This window comes from Lytechinus variegatus, chromosome 7 (genome assembly GCF_018143015.1).
Source record: "Lytechinus variegatus isolate NC3 chromosome 7, Lvar_3.0, whole genome shotgun sequence".
Taxonomy (NCBI): domain Eukaryota; kingdom Metazoa; phylum Echinodermata; class Echinoidea; order Temnopleuroida; family Toxopneustidae; genus Lytechinus; species Lytechinus variegatus.
Genome location: NC_054746.1, coordinates 25,547,107 through 25,564,692, shown reverse-complemented (window position 1 = coordinate 25,564,692; position 17,586 = coordinate 25,547,107). Strand labels below are relative to the sequence as shown.

The 17,586-nt window shown below is 34.9% G+C and overlaps 1 protein-coding gene across 1 annotated transcript in view; it reads left to right on the top strand.

The window, feature by feature from the left end:
* Window positions 1–17,586, top strand: part of LOC121418841 — a 20,740-nt gene extending 3,154 nt beyond the window's left edge. Inside the window, exons 2-9 of the mRNA XM_041613020.1 lie at window positions 1,488–1,657; window positions 2,511–2,587; window positions 3,437–3,565; window positions 5,066–5,143; window positions 5,443–5,536; window positions 7,732–7,814; window positions 8,458–8,999; window positions 14,903–17,586. Of these exons, the coding sequence (XP_041468954.1) occupies window positions 1,488–1,657; window positions 2,511–2,587; window positions 3,437–3,565; window positions 5,066–5,143; window positions 5,443–5,536; window positions 7,732–7,814; window positions 8,458–8,999; window positions 14,903–16,506 (2,777 nt within the window). The 3' untranslated portion in view covers window positions 16,507–17,586. The remainder of the gene's footprint in view (window positions 1–1,487; window positions 1,658–2,510; window positions 2,588–3,436; window positions 3,566–5,065; window positions 5,144–5,442; window positions 5,537–7,731; window positions 7,815–8,457; window positions 9,000–14,902) is intronic.

Sequence of the window (17,586 nt, the reverse complement as noted above, 5' to 3'; positions counted from 1 at the left end):
GTCATTAAAAATTCAATAATGTGTGTAAAATTCATTGCTAGGAACATCAAAAAGAGATTTTATACCAAAAATTGGAACAATTGGAGCTTTATTAGGGATTAAGAGGGAAAAGTATGATTTCGCTTACTAATTATGCATAAATTAGCATAATCGCTGAATACCAATTTGCATGAAATAAATTACTGTATAGTATTGTAGATTATGTCCAAGACAACCTGCGCGCAAATTTTTGGCGTGATCGTGCGGCCAATGGCCTAGATCTCAAGGGGGGCCTGGGAGCCCCCCCTCTCCCCCACCCCCCGGGCCATATCAACTCCCAAAATACCCCGGCCTAGATAGGGTTACAGGTGTAAAGGACATTCAATGTGTTGTTCGAACACTCTTTAAAGTTTGGTTAATCGAAACCAAGTCTTACTAATGCACTCTCGCATTGTGAATACTTCTACTAATATTCAATTTTTTGTGTGATTGTATGACCACTGATATTTTGATGAACAAAGAGTCACATCAAAGAGGTGTACCCTCATTTTGCTATTAATTAATCAAAAATAACTTCACAACTCACCATGAGACTTAAAACTTGACATCCCACAGAAAATGTTACCTAACTGAATAATTTTTACTGGTTACTCACATTACATGATGGTTACTCACGTTACAGTTTTTCTTCATCATTTTTATAAAAAATTTGTACTTTTTAATGATTTTGATAGTCATCACTGTGTCAAAGATTGTTTGAAGGAAGAGAATTTAAAATCCCACCAATTAACTGTGAAGATTTTTTCTCTCAGAAAACAAAGTCAGTTTTTTCGGTTACTCACGTTACATCACCTGAGCAGGTTGCAATATTCAATTTTGAATGAGTTCTACAAATTTACTTGAAAAGCTGTTGTGTATTTTAAGTAATTTGACTCTTCTAAACTTCAGAAATATATAAATTGGTATGTTGTTGCAATAACAAAATGGTAATTAGGCATATTTCATTTTTCACCATTTTTCTTGTATTTTGGTACAGAATGGAAGACACAACTTTTGACCATTTTTTTCCAAAGTATACATATGAAAATAAACTTTTTATTTCTTGTTCCTGAAACTATCATGTATGAAGGACTTAAAGTATTAAAAAATTCAAGAAAATATTGAATTTGAATTTTTAAGCTCATGTCCACCAACCTGTGGAATTGCCCATAGACTAAAATCATTGCAAGAATCTGAAAGAATACAATTTCACTGGGTGTAGCTCATGTTTCACCTTGTTCACTGTATGTTCATGAGCTTCAGATCATAAACATATTAAACACCAAAACTTAACTAGAATTAATCATGATTTCTATCCTGGAGGTTGTTGTTGAATGGGGAAATTACAAGTAGATCTAGTGAGCATGAAAAAATATACCTTCATGTATCTTTGGATGCATTCAATGATTGAATTCAAATGCCTTGTCATGAAAATGTATATTTTATTTTTATTATTTTTCACTGTCTAGATGAAGAGTCTCATTCTCATGATGATTTGAAATCAGCCTTGTACTCTATTCAAAATGGCAGAGATCTCAATGGTTCATTGCTGAAAAGGGAGCTAGTAACCCTCTCTCGCTTTCTCTACAAAAATAAGAATTCCCAAAGAAACTGGAAACTTTATGGACTACTTGTGAAGGTAAATTATGACAGCGTGAAAATGTGAAATTAGATTTGTTATATAGTAATAGAAACTTGAAATGGAAGACAGTTCTATGAGCAGAATTCATGGACAATTATTTGAAATACAAATTTGAAATGCAAATTTGCAGTTTAATAGCATTTTTGAAGTGTTTTATAATGGGCTGTGTAAATTTTTGAAGTGCTTTTATCTTAATTGTATGCATGACTCTATAAATGACTTGAATGTAAAGTGCCAAAATAAGAAAAAGAAAAAAGTTAGTCTTACATTTCATATAATATAATTTCAATTAAATTGTGGCAGCAGATACAGTAGTGCTGTATGAACATTACACTCTACCTGTATTATTAAACCAGGGGATTATGTCATGTACAGGTATGTGTATGTGGGGATGATTTACCAGGAGAGTTGTTCTTTTGGTCTGATTTAATAGTTTTCTTGCATAGAATTTATGCCAATCTACTGCTGAGTGGAGACTATTTTAGGGTAGAGCAAAATTTGAAAAAAATACTGAAAGTGGAATTACAAAATTGAAATTTAAGAAAGTAAATCAGACCACTAAATATACCAGTAATACAATCTGGACCCTTTTTTAATAAAGAATTGTGATTTGGGTAATTTGGCATTTATGGTATCTACCAAAGTAAAAGGCTCGTATTTAGTTAAAATCAAGATTTCATGAACATTAGTCTCCTTGTCGTGATTCAGTCAGTTGGGAGATCATTTCGAAACCAAGTTGCAGCTGCATCATAGTCAGTGATGTGAGTTTTATGTGCAATTCTAGACTTGTGAAGTGGATTCAAAATCAGATTTTTCATTGATACCATGGCTATGTTCATTTTTATTTCAGTTAAAAAAATGTTTGGAGAGGTTAGCTAACACAGCAATACACTCCTATGCAGAGACGATGCTATCAGCCTGGGATGGGTAAGTTCATCTAGTATGGTATGGGGTTAGCTGACAGTTAATATGACAGCAGAGGGATGGTTTATGAACATTGAGAATGACTACCCCCCCCCCCTCCATGATGCCAATAGGCCTATCGATATGTGAATATAAAGACTTGACACCATGTCATGGTATGCCTAAGATCTTTTGGCATGTTGAAAGCTGATCAATGTTTCTTTCATAATATCTTGCTTTTTTATATCCTAGTTTGGACTCGTGTACAAGTTCCCTTTTTCTGTTTTCACTTGTGTTTGCTCTTTTAATCTGTAAATCCATACAAATCAAACCTTCTTTGATCTCTGTTTCCGTTGTGCTTTCATTCCCATCTTCCGTTTTCTTCCTCTCTCTCTCTCCCTCTTTATATATACCTCTGTCTCTCACTTCAAATATGAAATTTTAGCTTTATTACTTGCCAAGTCATACACTTTACAAAAAACTACAAAGTGTAGCATTGTGGCCAATTCATATGTTAAATGAGAAAAATGTAACATGACATAATATGCTTCACTAAGAAATTGATCCACATAGTGCTACACTCAACTCATGTGAGGTAAAGGTTAACCCGGTAAGATCAATTCCTTTAATGCACTGAGCGCTGCTGATAGAGTGGTAGCTCGAGCTAAAGTCGGGTAATAATAATTGTGTTTTTTCTATCAAGAATTCAGCTAATATAATGTTATTAGTATGAGTATGCCTGGATGACCACAGTCAAGCACAATAATGGCCTGTAAGAACATGATGGCCGCTCTTACAAATAGTTATAGCAAATACCAGATGGTTGAAAATAAGTGTTTTTCAATAACTCCATTATGACTTTCTCTCTTATAGATTTCCTGATTTATCCACCCCTGTAATCAGTCTTCCTAGTCGACAGATGCTAGAGTACCTCTGTGTTGGACTACAAGGATGCACCAAACTTTGTGCATACATAGCTTCTCAGTGTGAACAAGCTGCACTGTATCCTTTAAAATTATTGTGATAGTTTTCTTTTGTAGCTCATCTAGCCTGAATGGGCAGGTGAGCTTCTGCCATGGCAAAGTGTCTGTTGTCGATTTATTTTGTATATAGGGTAGAGCTTACACTTGTCAGTACCTCATTGCATTGGGTTACCTGACTTGTAATCGACACCCCCTCACACAATTTATGCATATACCTGTATGTAAATAAATATATGTTTGGATACACATGTATTCATTACAAATTTAATCTAATCGTAATTGAAACTTACCTAAATTTCTTAACCCTATCTAGGCGGGGGGAGGGCCTCCGAGGCCCCTCTCAACGAATCGCGCAATATTTTTATACCGTGCCGCTCGCTGACTTTTTACTTTCAAGTCTTGCGCAACTTTTGAGACCAATTATGCATCACCCGGGTATGTGGTTCCGAAATAAGGCAACATTATGTAAGTGCATGTCAGACCGAAAGTTGCTCAAAAACGTTATTTTGTGTACAAAGTCAATGCAAATCGTGTTTTCAACCAAAATTCATAAATGTATGATTATTTTTTGTTTTGCTGGTCTAAATGTATTTATTTTATGCTTTTTATGATCACAGGAGAGTCCCCAACAAATTTCATTGAAAAAACAATGAAAAACATAGGTCAAAAAACAAAGAAATACATACAAATTGCAAAATAAACATGATAATACATAAGAAAATGATTTGATATCGCAATTTTTTTTATGTACACTTGCTAAGAACACCACACTTTCTATACCAAAAATTAGTACATTTGGAGCTTTATTCAGGGAGTTAGAGGAAAAAGTATGATTTTGCATACTAATTACGCATAAATTAGCATAATCACTTAATAGTGATTCGCATGAAATAAATTACTATACAATCTTGTAGATTGTGTCCAAGGCAACCCGCGTGCCAATTTTCGGCGCGGTTGACAGCTGAGATCTTAAGGGGGGGCTCCCAGGCCCCCCCCCTGGCCATATGAACTCCCAAAATACCCCGGCCTCGATAGGGTTTAAGTAAATTGCCTGATGAGCACTATTATTGATGTGCTATTTTTGAAAATATGCTACAATGACTCCATGGGTTAAGAGAAGTTATGGCATTGGTGATAATGAAAGTGATCTTGATACATATATTAGTACTAAGAAAAATGAATTATAACATCTAGATAATCATAGTAATAACAATAATTCAAATAATTTTAATATGATATAAATCAATTAAAAAAATAGACATTGATTAATGATGAAGAAAAAAAGAAGAAGATACTGTTGGAGGAAAAAGAAGATTGGTAATAGTAGTAATTGTTCTTAAGTGATACATACATGTAGTACATGTACCTGGTATGACATTATTATTTGATTGATAGGAAAGTTGAAAGAAGGAAGTTTATTTTGCCATGGATGCGAAATTAACATGAAGTGATTTGAAAGGTCATACATATCTGACCTGTCTTTGACATTAATTTTCTTGACCTTATGATTGGCAAACAGCCTCATGATAGAGACAATACACAATGGGATGTTCCTGAGCAGCTCTCTTGTCTTTCTTGCCATTGTCAGTCGTATCAGGTGGGTGAAACAATGTATGCTCTTACAAGTTTGTCAGATCAGCAACATTATGTGTTCGAAGTATATTTAATATGAGGTGTCAACAAATTTTGCAGTGGCAAGAGCTTTTTTTTTCAAAAATGAAATGCAGAGTTGAATGAATATATAGAGTTGAATAATGAATCACACCATTAACAAAGATGTACCTTTTATATAACGGTACTACCTGTGAATTACTTACTCTTGTGTATGCTGTGTGAATTCTACTTCGTTTCTTGACATAAAGCCATCTCACTCTCTTTTTTGTTGTCTCTTTTCAGAGTTTTAATTTGTAATTTCTTCAAATCAGCAGTTGGATGGTATGATAATCTTGTAACTGTGAGGTCTTTTTTGCCCTCAACAAGTTCTGAATGGGTAAGTATATATTGTAAATGGAAATGCATCCTCTTATTCTGATTTTTCTTAAATGCAATGATTTTACTTAGCCTCTATGTGGATGTTGGATATCAAATATCACCCATATCAGACATCTGAGCAGGTCATTTACAAAACCGTATTGCCCTACATTTTCTGAATATCGGGAAGGGTAGGTATATTGTTTGTATTTTCCTCGGTCTCAGTGCGCATATTTACTTTGCATGCACAGACGAAGCAAAATATACCTTTGTGTTTTCCCTGGTCTCACATCCGGGCATTTGTGGATGCATATAAAGAGATACGCTTCATATAGATCCGCCCACCAACAATATACGTCATAATAAAGACAACGCTGAATCCGAGCGCTTGCAAGTACATCATAATGGTTAAGTGCAGAGCCTAGACCGATATTAACATGACACAATAGAACTCTATTTTTAAAAGAAATATCCCCGTTATCATGATTTTTGCTCTAGATATCTGATTTGGATGATAATAAAAATATTGACTGGCTCTTCTTTCGGGGAACATCAAATATATTGCCCTTAAATGACCCATATTGCCCTCGTCTAAAGACTCGGGCCAATATGATTCATTTGCTGGCAATATATTTGATGTTCCCCTCAAGGCCAGTCAATATTATATAATTGTTACACACTGGCTTACAGATGGGGGCTGAGGAGGGCCCCCCCCCCAATTTTTAACAACCAAGAAAACAAAGAAAATAAAAAAAGGGAAGAGAGAAGAGTGAAATATATTATTTTCTGATTATTATGTCGGAATTGAACACAAACTTGGACTTTCGTAGTAAAATTACAAAATTTTTGCTTACTCAATTGCAACTTTTATGATTTTTGTCTCACCTGCATAGCAGAGTGAGACTATAGGCGCCGCTTTTCCGACGGCGGCGGCGGCGTCAACATCAAATCTTAACCTGAGGTTAAGTTTTTGAAATGACATCATAACTTAGAAAGTATATGGACCTAGTTCATGAAACTTGGCCATAAGGTTAATCAAGTATTACTAAACATCCTATTAGAGTTTCATGTCACATGACCAAGGTCAAAGGTCATTTAGGGTCAATGAACTTAGACCATGTTGGAGGAATCAACATCAAAATCTTAACCTGAGGTTAAGTTTTTGAAATGACGTCATAACTTAGAAAGTGTATGAACCTAGTTCATGAAACTTGGACATAAGGTTAATCAAGTATCACTGAACATCCTGCATGAGTTTTATGTCACATGACCAAGGTCAAAGGTCATTTAGGGTCAATGAACTTTGGCCGAATTGGGGGTATCTGTTGAATTCCCATCATAACTTTGAAAGTTTATGGATCTGATTCATGAAACTTGGACGTAATAGTAATCAAGCATCACTGAACATTTTGTGCAAGTTTCAGGTCTCATGATTAAGGTCAAAGGTCATTTGGGGTCAATGAACTTTGGCCGAATCGGGGGTATCTGTTGAATTACCATCATAACTTTGAAAGTTTATGGATCTGATTCATGAAACTTGGACATAAGAGTAATTAAGTATCACTGAACATCCTGTGCGAGTTTCAGGTCACATGATCAAGGTCAAAGGTCATGTAAGGTCAATGAACTTTGGCCATGTTGGGGTTTTTTGTTGAATAACCATCATATCTCTGTAAGTTTATTGGTCTAGTTCATAAAAAGTGGACATATAGTAACCATGTATCACTGAACATCTTGTGCGAGTTAGAGTAGTTTTCAAAGTCAGCACTGCTGCTAACTGCGTGATGCAGGTGAGACGGCCAGAGGCATTCCACTTGTTATGCAATACGCTCCATCTAGCCCTCTCAAATTTATTGGCTCATTATGCCACTACTGTCACACACAGTAGCATTAGATATAATGTTTGTTCAACTGATTTCTGTGTTGTTTGCCAAAGTGACTTTCAAATTGACAACTCTATTTGACATACCCCCATCAGACTAAAAATAAGGTACCATTAACAACTCCAGGTCCACCCCCTTGGGACAGCTTTATGACTAAATTGTCAACTCTTACAATTTCAGTAAATTCCTTTGCTTTCGATTGACTGAGAAGCATTAGTCTCCGCCTTTTACTATGACAACTGTCAGAAAATGATGGTTTGTCATTGGTGACAACTTTGATGAAATGTTCTTGAATGCTGCAGTCAAATTTATTTTTACATATATTACGCAGCTTCCCAAAGGCACGGAGCTTCCTGGAACACTGCTGGAATGGCTTGGAGATGAGGCTTCAAGACTCACATTAGATGTCACAAGGTATCACAATCTATTTCTCCTCAGTCATACACAGGAGTAGGGATGGTGCTAAGGATATTTTGTGGGGGGGGGGGTCAATACAACCTCAAGGGGACATCATTTTGTTTCAAATGAGTAACATGGGTAATACAAGAGTTACATGGCTTAGACCTCTTATTTTTATACTCTTTCTTCCTTCTTGCTTACTCAGAAAATCAGGAAAAAGGGGTATACTTTTCAACCCTGTCATGAATATGAAACATTTCATTTATTATTAAGAGTAGGGAAAACATGAAAAATACTTTTTAGGTTAATCCAAGATCTGAGAACAATGCCTTATTTAGGATCCATTTTGAAAGTCCATGTACAAGTATTGTGTCCAACCTATAACGACAGTGCAACCAACCTCCCTCTGCCAGGGTTGTTAGACCAATGTGGTTTGCCATATTCCAGTCCAGTAATAAGTCAACCGTAACTTTACTAACATGTTTATGAAACAGCCTATTCAAGGTTTTCCCCTCCAATAGGAATAGTGGATTTTTTTTTCATACATGTGCAAGGGTGGTAGCTCTTTTATACAGGACCTCCATTTAACATCATGGTGAATGGGGAATTACTACACTTTACATTAATTGTGAAATTCACATTATTTTCAAATTAACAGCTCAAAGAATGCTTCTGAATTGAGTCTGCTGGACAGGCTCTTCAATACCAGTCTAGAGGTCAGTTTGGACATGACTGAAGGTGGAGAGCGGGAGGTCACTGCAATCAGTCAGCTACTAATGAGTACTGGTCTGGAGGTCAAGAGGGACATGAAAGATGGGGAAGAGCGGGCAGTCACTGCGGTCAGTCAGCAACCATCAGGAACTGGGCTAGAGATCAGGATGGATGCTGGAGACGTAGGAGAGCAAGACGTCACCAAGGACGGTCAGCAAACAACTGGATTTGGTCTTGAGGTCAAGATGGACATGAGAGATGCAGGAGAGCGTGAGGTCACTAAGGTCGGTCAGCAACCAACAGGAACTGGTCTAGAGATCAGGATGGACATGAGAGACGGAGGAGGTCGGGAGGTCACTGCCGTTGTTCAGCAACCAACAGATAATAATCTCATGGTCAGGATGGACACGAAAGCTAAAGGAGAGCGGGAGGTCACTGTAAGCTGTCAGCAATCAAAGAGAATGCCTGCAACATTACCAGATCTAGGAGGTAAACTTGGGTCCATATGTAAATGTTGTGAATGTATAGTTGTGAAAACTATATTTCATTATTCATATTCTGGATTCTCTACTTCATTGCTTGAACTTAACAGCTGGTAACATAGTTTTCTGTGTGGATGCTACCATTTCTGTTGGCTTGACTGGCAAGGAGCAAAGAAGTGGCTGTAATTGTGAAAGAAGATTACAGAAATCTGGTTTGTAAAATACAGGGTTGGCGGATTTAAATCACGTTGATTTAAATCGTGATTTAAATCGCGATTTAAATCACCATGATTTTTTTTTTAAATCATTGATTTAAATCACTTCCATTGAAAAATGTACAAATCATGGACAAAGTATTTGTTCAATGCAGTTTTAATTCTTCAAGTCAACTGAAAAACTTTAAATTAACTTTATATCAACAAAAGATCAACAAAGTCTTCATATCTACTTAAAACAAATTAAAATCAAATTAATAAAATCAGGTAATTCCTTAAAAACTACAGATGTATGTTGTCAATAGGTACTCATTTTTTGTAAATTATGTCGAGTTTTTCTTCTGAAATTTTACATTCTTTGTCAGTTATTATTAGTCAATTTCTTTCTTAACATAAAGTTTTCACATAATCCAAAGACTTTTCAGAGAGCAGTTTGTAAAAAAAAATATAATATATAAAAGTCAATGAGAAAAGGTTTGTTGGCAGTTTTCCAGTTTTGATCCTTCGCCTACACATAACTACTTCTGTCATGTAAAATAAAAAATGATACCTGCATGTAATCAACATATTTAACATGCCTCTTATTTCGTATTGTTACATTTATCATACATTTGATGTTTTAAATAACATAATTATAAAAATCACATTAACATAATGTAGTACAGTCATAATTTGACTGTTGAGAAAAGCTTTCTCTTATTAAACCTATTAAGTCACTGCAGCCCATTTTATGTTCAGTGCTACAAATAATGGAAGTTTTGTATCTGCATGTAATAATGGAAAGAGCTCTATAACAACAATTTGCATCTAAACATTTAACACTGCATTTAAATGTTAAGATGCAGGTACTTCAGTTACAATCATTGGCAGTTGTAAGCTCTGTCTCATTTAAAATAAAATACTTCTTTTTGTAATACATATGTTGTAATTTAAGCAGTTTTGCAGTTTTTATCCTTTAAGTTAAAAGTAAGTAGATTTTTTTTCATACTTCATGGATCAAACAGATTTTTTTGTAGAGAATATGGGAATAAAAATTGTAGATTAATGTAAAAAATCACAGTAACATAATGTAGTATAGTCACTCTTGACTAAGCTATCTCTTATATTGTTCTCCAAAACTGAGAGTTTTGCATCTATATCTGTAGCAAGAGAAGAGCTTTTTATCAAACTAAAAAGATTCTAAACATATACAGTTGTAGTCTCTCCTTGACTATTGTAAAGCTGTGACTAATTGAAAAAAAATCATTGATTTGAATTATTTCTCTTACAATATACATGAATACTAGTAATTGGCAGTTTTGATAAGGGATTTTTTCTCTTGGATTTTTTAAATATTTGAATGAAAAATCCCAGAGGGGAATTTTCTCTACTCACTGGGAATTCCATATGGAATATTCCTTCATAGGCCTATGTATGATAGAATTAAGTTCAGATACATGATTCCTCAAATTTATTTTTAATTGTCCATTTTTACTGGATTTTAATTACAAAATATGTGGTTAAGAACAATATTAGGGGTGAAATGTATAACATCAATATTGATGTCATTGTAAGAGTAAGGGGGGGATAATTACCCTTTTTTTTCGAAGGAACTTTAAAAAAATAAAAAAAATCTGATTTAAATAAAAAAAATCAGATTTTAATGCAGTTTTAAATCTGATTTAAATAAAAAAAATCCGATTTAAATAAAAAATCCGATTTTTTTTTTAAATCAAAAAAATCGCCAACCCTGGTAAAATAAGATGAACCAGCACTAACTTACAATATTGGTTTTATCGTCAAGAGTGAGTTTAGGCAATTAATGCAGTTTGATCAAGGAGATCAAATGCCATAACCTGATCAAAGATGAAAACTTAACCTTATACTTCTATTCATTGATTCATTTTTTAAAGATGAAGATAAATAAAAGCTCATGAACAGCATTTGTTGGTTGGTAGGAAACAAAACAACATGAATGAAGGTTCAACATTCTATTGAAAAATCTCAGCATTTAATAAAAAGGGGTAAAAAACAAAACCCTCATAATTTAGGTATTTATTGATATTACAGTGTGTTTTGTTGGGGGCACTTAAGAAGCACCAATAAATCACATCTGCTCTTTTAGGGTTAAATTCATTGTTTATTCTAGAGAGTAGAATGGTTGAAAATATAACAAGATATTGATGATATTATCACTCAGCCATATGAAGGATAGCAGTAAACATCCTTTTCATTATGAATTTATGATAAAATCATGAGAATGTCAATATCACATTCTCTTCCTGTTGATAATGATAATAACATTTCTAGAGTGGCTAATAATGTATTAATGACTTCCTGAATTGGATCAAAGTCCCTATGACCTGCAGTCAAATTAAGCACTATCATTTGTGTGTGAACAATTTGTATAACTGGTATATACCAGTCACAAAAAAATTAACACATCACAAATCCCCAATTTAAGAAAAAAATATGTCATGAACGCATAATCACTATATACAAAAACATGTATGGCTGGAAAGAGTATCTTCTCACAAATAATTTGATACCATATTTATGTGGTATATGGTTTGCGCCAAAGTAAGGTATGGATGCAACGAACCCCAGATACCAATGATGTCATAATCCTATATGAGTTAGTAAAACATATTTGCAAATCTCTTTTCAATGAAATTATCATGAGAATTGATAATAAAAAGTGTTATTAAACAATTATAATGTATATGACTGAAAAAGTGTTTGAAAGATTTAAATGCAACCCTTGTAGGATTATGACATCATTGACATCTGGATTCATTCATTCCAGTAGTGCCTTACTTTGGCGCAAATCCAAATTCACATCACTTCAAAGAATACCTCTTGATCCAGGCATCAACACAATTCACATAAATATAGTATCAAATTATTTGGGAGAACATAGTCTTCAGGCTATATATAATAATTATGGGTTCATGACATATAGTGTTGTTAAATTGAGGATAACTTATGAGGCGGCAGGTTTCTTTTTTTTTTGGTTGGTCGGTCGGTCAGGTGGGTTGGTTGGTTGGTAACAGATAGAAAGGTGGATAGATGCATGTAAATAGATACATACATACATATATACACACACACACAGACAGATAGATGTTTTTATGAAGAGATTTAATGGAGTCCATAGTTTATTTGAATGTAATTGTATACCAATGATATCAAAGCAAAGCATGAATTCAGTGCCCTTTGACAAAAGCACACAGTCATTATTGGACCTTTTTCAATAAAGAGATATTATTACCAGTACCTATAAGCCCTTCCTAAAGCCTTGGCAAATATTCACCAATATGATTTATATTGGAGTTTAATCTAACATTCCAATTTCACAAATGTGTAGTGGCAATTTTCTCTTTTTCATCTGTTTATTCTTTGTGAGAATGCAAATTTTACTGTTTATTAATGTCTCTTTTTTCTATAAATTAGTGAAGTCCTGCATATCCAAAAGCTGCCAACAAGTACTAAATTATGAAAATTTAGCCTGTTCCATGATTAAGAGTAGTATTATACCTACACAAATTTTTCGTATTTTTTTTTGAGGGGGGGGGGAAGTATCCTGAGTCTGACCAAATTGATTTCCATGTATTTCACATCCACATTCCATTTAATAAAATATTTCAAGGATATACACATTCAACCATACATTACAGTTTATCCGTATTTCATTCTCATAACCTCCATTAAACCAAAAAATACACCTTTGTGAATTTGGATTTATGAATCCTGGTTCCTGCAGTACCCAGATATTAGAAAGGTTGCATGAAAAAAGTGCAATGATCTTTGTTTTAATCAAATGTGATTAAAAGGTCCCATGTCCTTGATGTATGTTGTGAATATCATTGTTGCTTGTTTTTTCCAACCTTATGGTTTCCCATGGATATAAAATCAAGTACCTCAATATTAGTTTTGAGGAAGGCCAACTGTCATGTGTATAAAGCATGAGTGAAACTACTTTATATCTGAATGACAAACATTAATCAAGTTAATAAAGTTAACATGCACAAAAAATTGTGGGAGTGGGTGAATTAGTACACTAAAGATCACATATTCTCAAGAGAGATTATTTGAGGATGAAATAATAATTTCTTCCTTTTCCCCATTTCCTTTTTTCCCCCATTTCCTTCCTTTGTTTCATTTCTTCTGTTTGTTTTGAGTTTTGTTTACTTAATGAATGACAGGAAAGGACATTGTTTATTAAATCATGAGATCCAAAAAGGTTATATGATTTGAAAAATACACGTCCACTTGGAGTGGATAAACCATTAAAGCAGATGATGTAGATTGGATTTTATAATATTTTTATGTGGTATAGACTAGTATCTTGATTTTTTTTATTGTACCATTTAAAGTTATGATTGTTGTTCTCTCTCATTGTTGGTGATATCATGGCCTCATATTGTATACCCCACGTCCTTAGTTTACATTCGACTCTATTTGATTTTTTTTTAATATTTTGATTAATCACAATATTTTGTAGCAGATTGATTGACTCTTGTCATCTTTATCTTGAAATATACAGCGCGTCCCCAAAAAATGTCCCTCTGTCATAGGACTGGATTAATTCTAAAATGTGGAAGGATTCTCAAATAAATGTTCATGAGTAGAAAGCTCATTTCATGATCTAACTTCTATGAAAATTTCATTGGTCGCGCTTCAGCGGTTTTGAATACACACTCTGTTACGTAACAGTGGTGCATTTTAGCCCATTCCAAGTTTGCAGTATTGATGCATTTCTTCATTTGTCTATGGCATGTTAACCCCCATTCTTACATCCAGGATCTTAGCAGGGATATTTCCCTAATCATATCCAGGCTCATTAAATCATAAACTTGAGCATGTTCAGAAGGACAAGAAACATAAAAATTAAGTTTGTTTGATGATTGATAAGGGGAATCAGTGCACCAATTTGAAAGAAAATGTGAATGATGGATGGGTAAAATAAGCTGAAAAAAGGGGGAATCCACAAGTTAATCACCCTTTGCGTAAAGGATTTTTACCATAGAAAATTTTGACTTTTTCTTTTAAAAAGTTACATTGAATTATTAAACTTGACCTCAGTAGCTTATTAACAAAAAAAATAAATTAAAACAAAGATGCAGTATTGTTGGAATTATGCATGAAACAGACATGACCTGTTGTCTCAATCATTGTGCATCTCCCGTTTATCAAACATGAAATGTACTGTCAAATACTGTTTTCGCCCTTCTGAACATGCTCCAGGTTGTGATTTGACGAGCTTGGTTAGATCATGGAGATTTCCCTGGTCAGATCAGGGAATTCCTTGGTCAGAACAAGGAGATAGAGTTAATATCTCCTTGGTCAGAATGGTCAAAGGGGGTTGATATGCAAGAAAATGCAGAACACAGAGCAGTGCTGCATGCATGCAAACTTGGAATGGGCTGAAAAGCACCACTGTTACATAATAGGCTGTGTATTCAAAACCACTGAAGCGAGACCAATGAAATTTTTATAGAAGTTAGAACAAGAGATTGGCTTCCTATATCCATACATTTCATTGAGAATAATTTTTATTTTTGGAAGTTATTTAGCCGCATATCAGAGGGACATTTTCTTGGGGACGCGCTGTATTCTTCTTTTCTATCATAGTTGAGGATCAGAACACCCATTGCATAGCTTTAGCGATGTCTTAATGCTCCCTGTTTATGTTTTTTTAATCTCTGTTATGCAGAAAAATTGAGTCAAGCAGAGGTGGCCTTCTTGATGCGGGATAGGAGGAAGCAGGGATACCATCAACTCAATCCAGATGTTGTCTCAACAAAAGAAAATGAAAACGCCATTAGAAAGAATGATAATGGAAGGATGAACTCCCCACCCAGAAAAAGAAGGAAAACAAAATTGAACACATCAGAGTTTAAGTCAGAAGAAGGGCAATTTCCGAAGGTGTTTAAGCAGAAGGTCATGGCTAAAGGAGTCAGCTCGAGAAAGGGATGGCCCATGAAGAAGTTGGGTGTGGGCTCTGTTCCGAAATATAGTAGTTTGGGAAGTAACACACCATCTATCAGCACAGAGACAAAGAGAACTAAGAAGAGAAGCAAAGGAAAGGGATTGGCAAGTTCTATTCTAACTACTGTGTCAGTTCAGAGAGGTAAAGTGCATAGAAGAACTTCAACTAGCCGAAGGGTAGGGGTCCCTTCTATTCGACGTAGTGTTTCTCAAGAGAGCTCATCAGACGGTCAATCACGTGTGTCTAGAAACACTAAGAGAGGGGTAAAGCTTCAGCATTGTATAGCAAAGATGAAGCACAGAAAGAAGAGTAGGTCTGATAATAGCAGTAGTGACTCAAACAGTCTAGTTATCAAGAATAGTGCTTTGTCATGTACTCCTAGCTCAGCATTCTCTATTCCAAGAGGATATTCCAAAAACAATAGGTCTGGTGATAAAACCTTCAACCCGAACAGTCTGCCTATCAGGAATACTGCTGCACCCCACGTAGCCAGCTCAACATACGATATAGATGCAGATAGATCTTCACATTCTCTTAGAAATTGTAGAAATCATCCAGAACTGTTCATGTCATCACCCACTAATGGAGCAAGATCTTATGAAGGAAAGAAAAGTAGAACAAGCATGTCTTCTGCTACTCAGAAACCTACATTGGATACTTCTGGATACAGCCACAAAACACGAAGTACTGGTACCAAAGAAAAAGGTCTTCCATGTGCCATATTGCCTCACAGCAGGTATGAACCATCCAGGGCTAGCACAAAACAATCATCTCTAGTAAATCCAGGAGGAACAGTAAGCAGTCTTGGATTTAAGAAAAAGAAACTTGTGAAGAGATTGAAGAAACTGAAACAGAAATTGATAGGCAAAGGCAGAACTGCTCCGGACAGTTCACTGCACTATACAAATCAAATGAGCATCTCAAGAAGCACTCCATTACAGATCCAGCAACAACAGCATTTCAACCTTCAACCTCCTAGGAATCAGTGTGAACATCATGGAGAATCCAGTGAGCCTAGGTATCATCATCATGGTAACAAACATCCTCAATCTCATCATTATCATGGAAGCAGAACACAGCCACACTATCACCAGGGCAACCGGCAACAAAAAGACATTCCTCACAAGAAGCACCCCAGCAAAAAAATGCAACAACCACATCCATTGCCACCCTCAAATCATAATTTGAGTCAAAGGACTTCCAAAAAGAAGAGACAGAAGAGTCATGCACAGCAAGGATTAGTACTAAATCAGAAAAGGGAAAATCATAAAAGAAAAACAAGAGATACTGACCATGATATGGATTCTATATTTGCAAGCTTACTTTGATTGTGGTCCATGAGGGGTTGTTCTATGAAGTTATTTGTAAAGCTAAAATATGATGTACTCACATTTCCAGATATTTTTACTGAGAATGCCTCTTTTAAAATTATTTTACTTAGACAGTTGCAAACAAACAAGTACGATTTTGCACCAATAGGACGTTTAAACATGTACTCATGGTACTCTCAATATTTTGCCTGATGCATTTTTTGATTGATTGATTGATTGATCGATCTGTCGATCAGTCGATTGATTGATCTGTCAATTGATTGATGGATTCGATCTATCGCTTGGTTGATCGATTGGCTTGATATGAGTAAGAAAGCAGTGCATGTAAAATGACTTGGGAATCGAACCTCAACATTTGCGCGTCTACCAGTTACTTTAGATCCCTCAACCGGCACCACCACATAATAATTATATGCAACAATGTTTCTATGTCCTGCATATTATTACCCCATCTTTAGCATACAGTAGCTGCCAAGAAGACATTTTTTATCATTATGTGTGATGTTTGAATATTTACATGGTAATACAGGCAATTTGGAAGGGATTTATGATAAACTGTGTTGTTATTGCTGATAAAGATAACATAAGCTTTTCTCAACTTTAGTCGATTAATAAAAAATCAGAAAGAAATGTGTCTAACTTACATTCATGTCTAACATTATAAACAACATTGAGAAATACCCTCTGGGCCCCATTCCTAAAAATTTACTATTATGGTAAATTTACCATTCAGTGGTAACTACCATGATAACAGTGTACATCAGCAAATCAAAATCAAGGATTCCATGCAAGATGCAATTGGATGACAAACACATCTCAAAATATTCATTCATTCATTCACCACTAAATTTAACTTCCGATGAAATCAATAAAAACAAAAGTGAGAATTCACCTTGTTGGGTTTTATTGTTTTCCAAAGTTTGAGGTAATTAAATGTAATTGTTTTATTTGTTTTTTCCTGATTAAATGCCAAGCCCACCCCAACATTAAAGGAATGATCCCAGTTGAAAATGTTTATATCTTATTACATAGAGTAAAATTGCAGTGAGCAAAATACCAAAAATTTCATCAAAATTG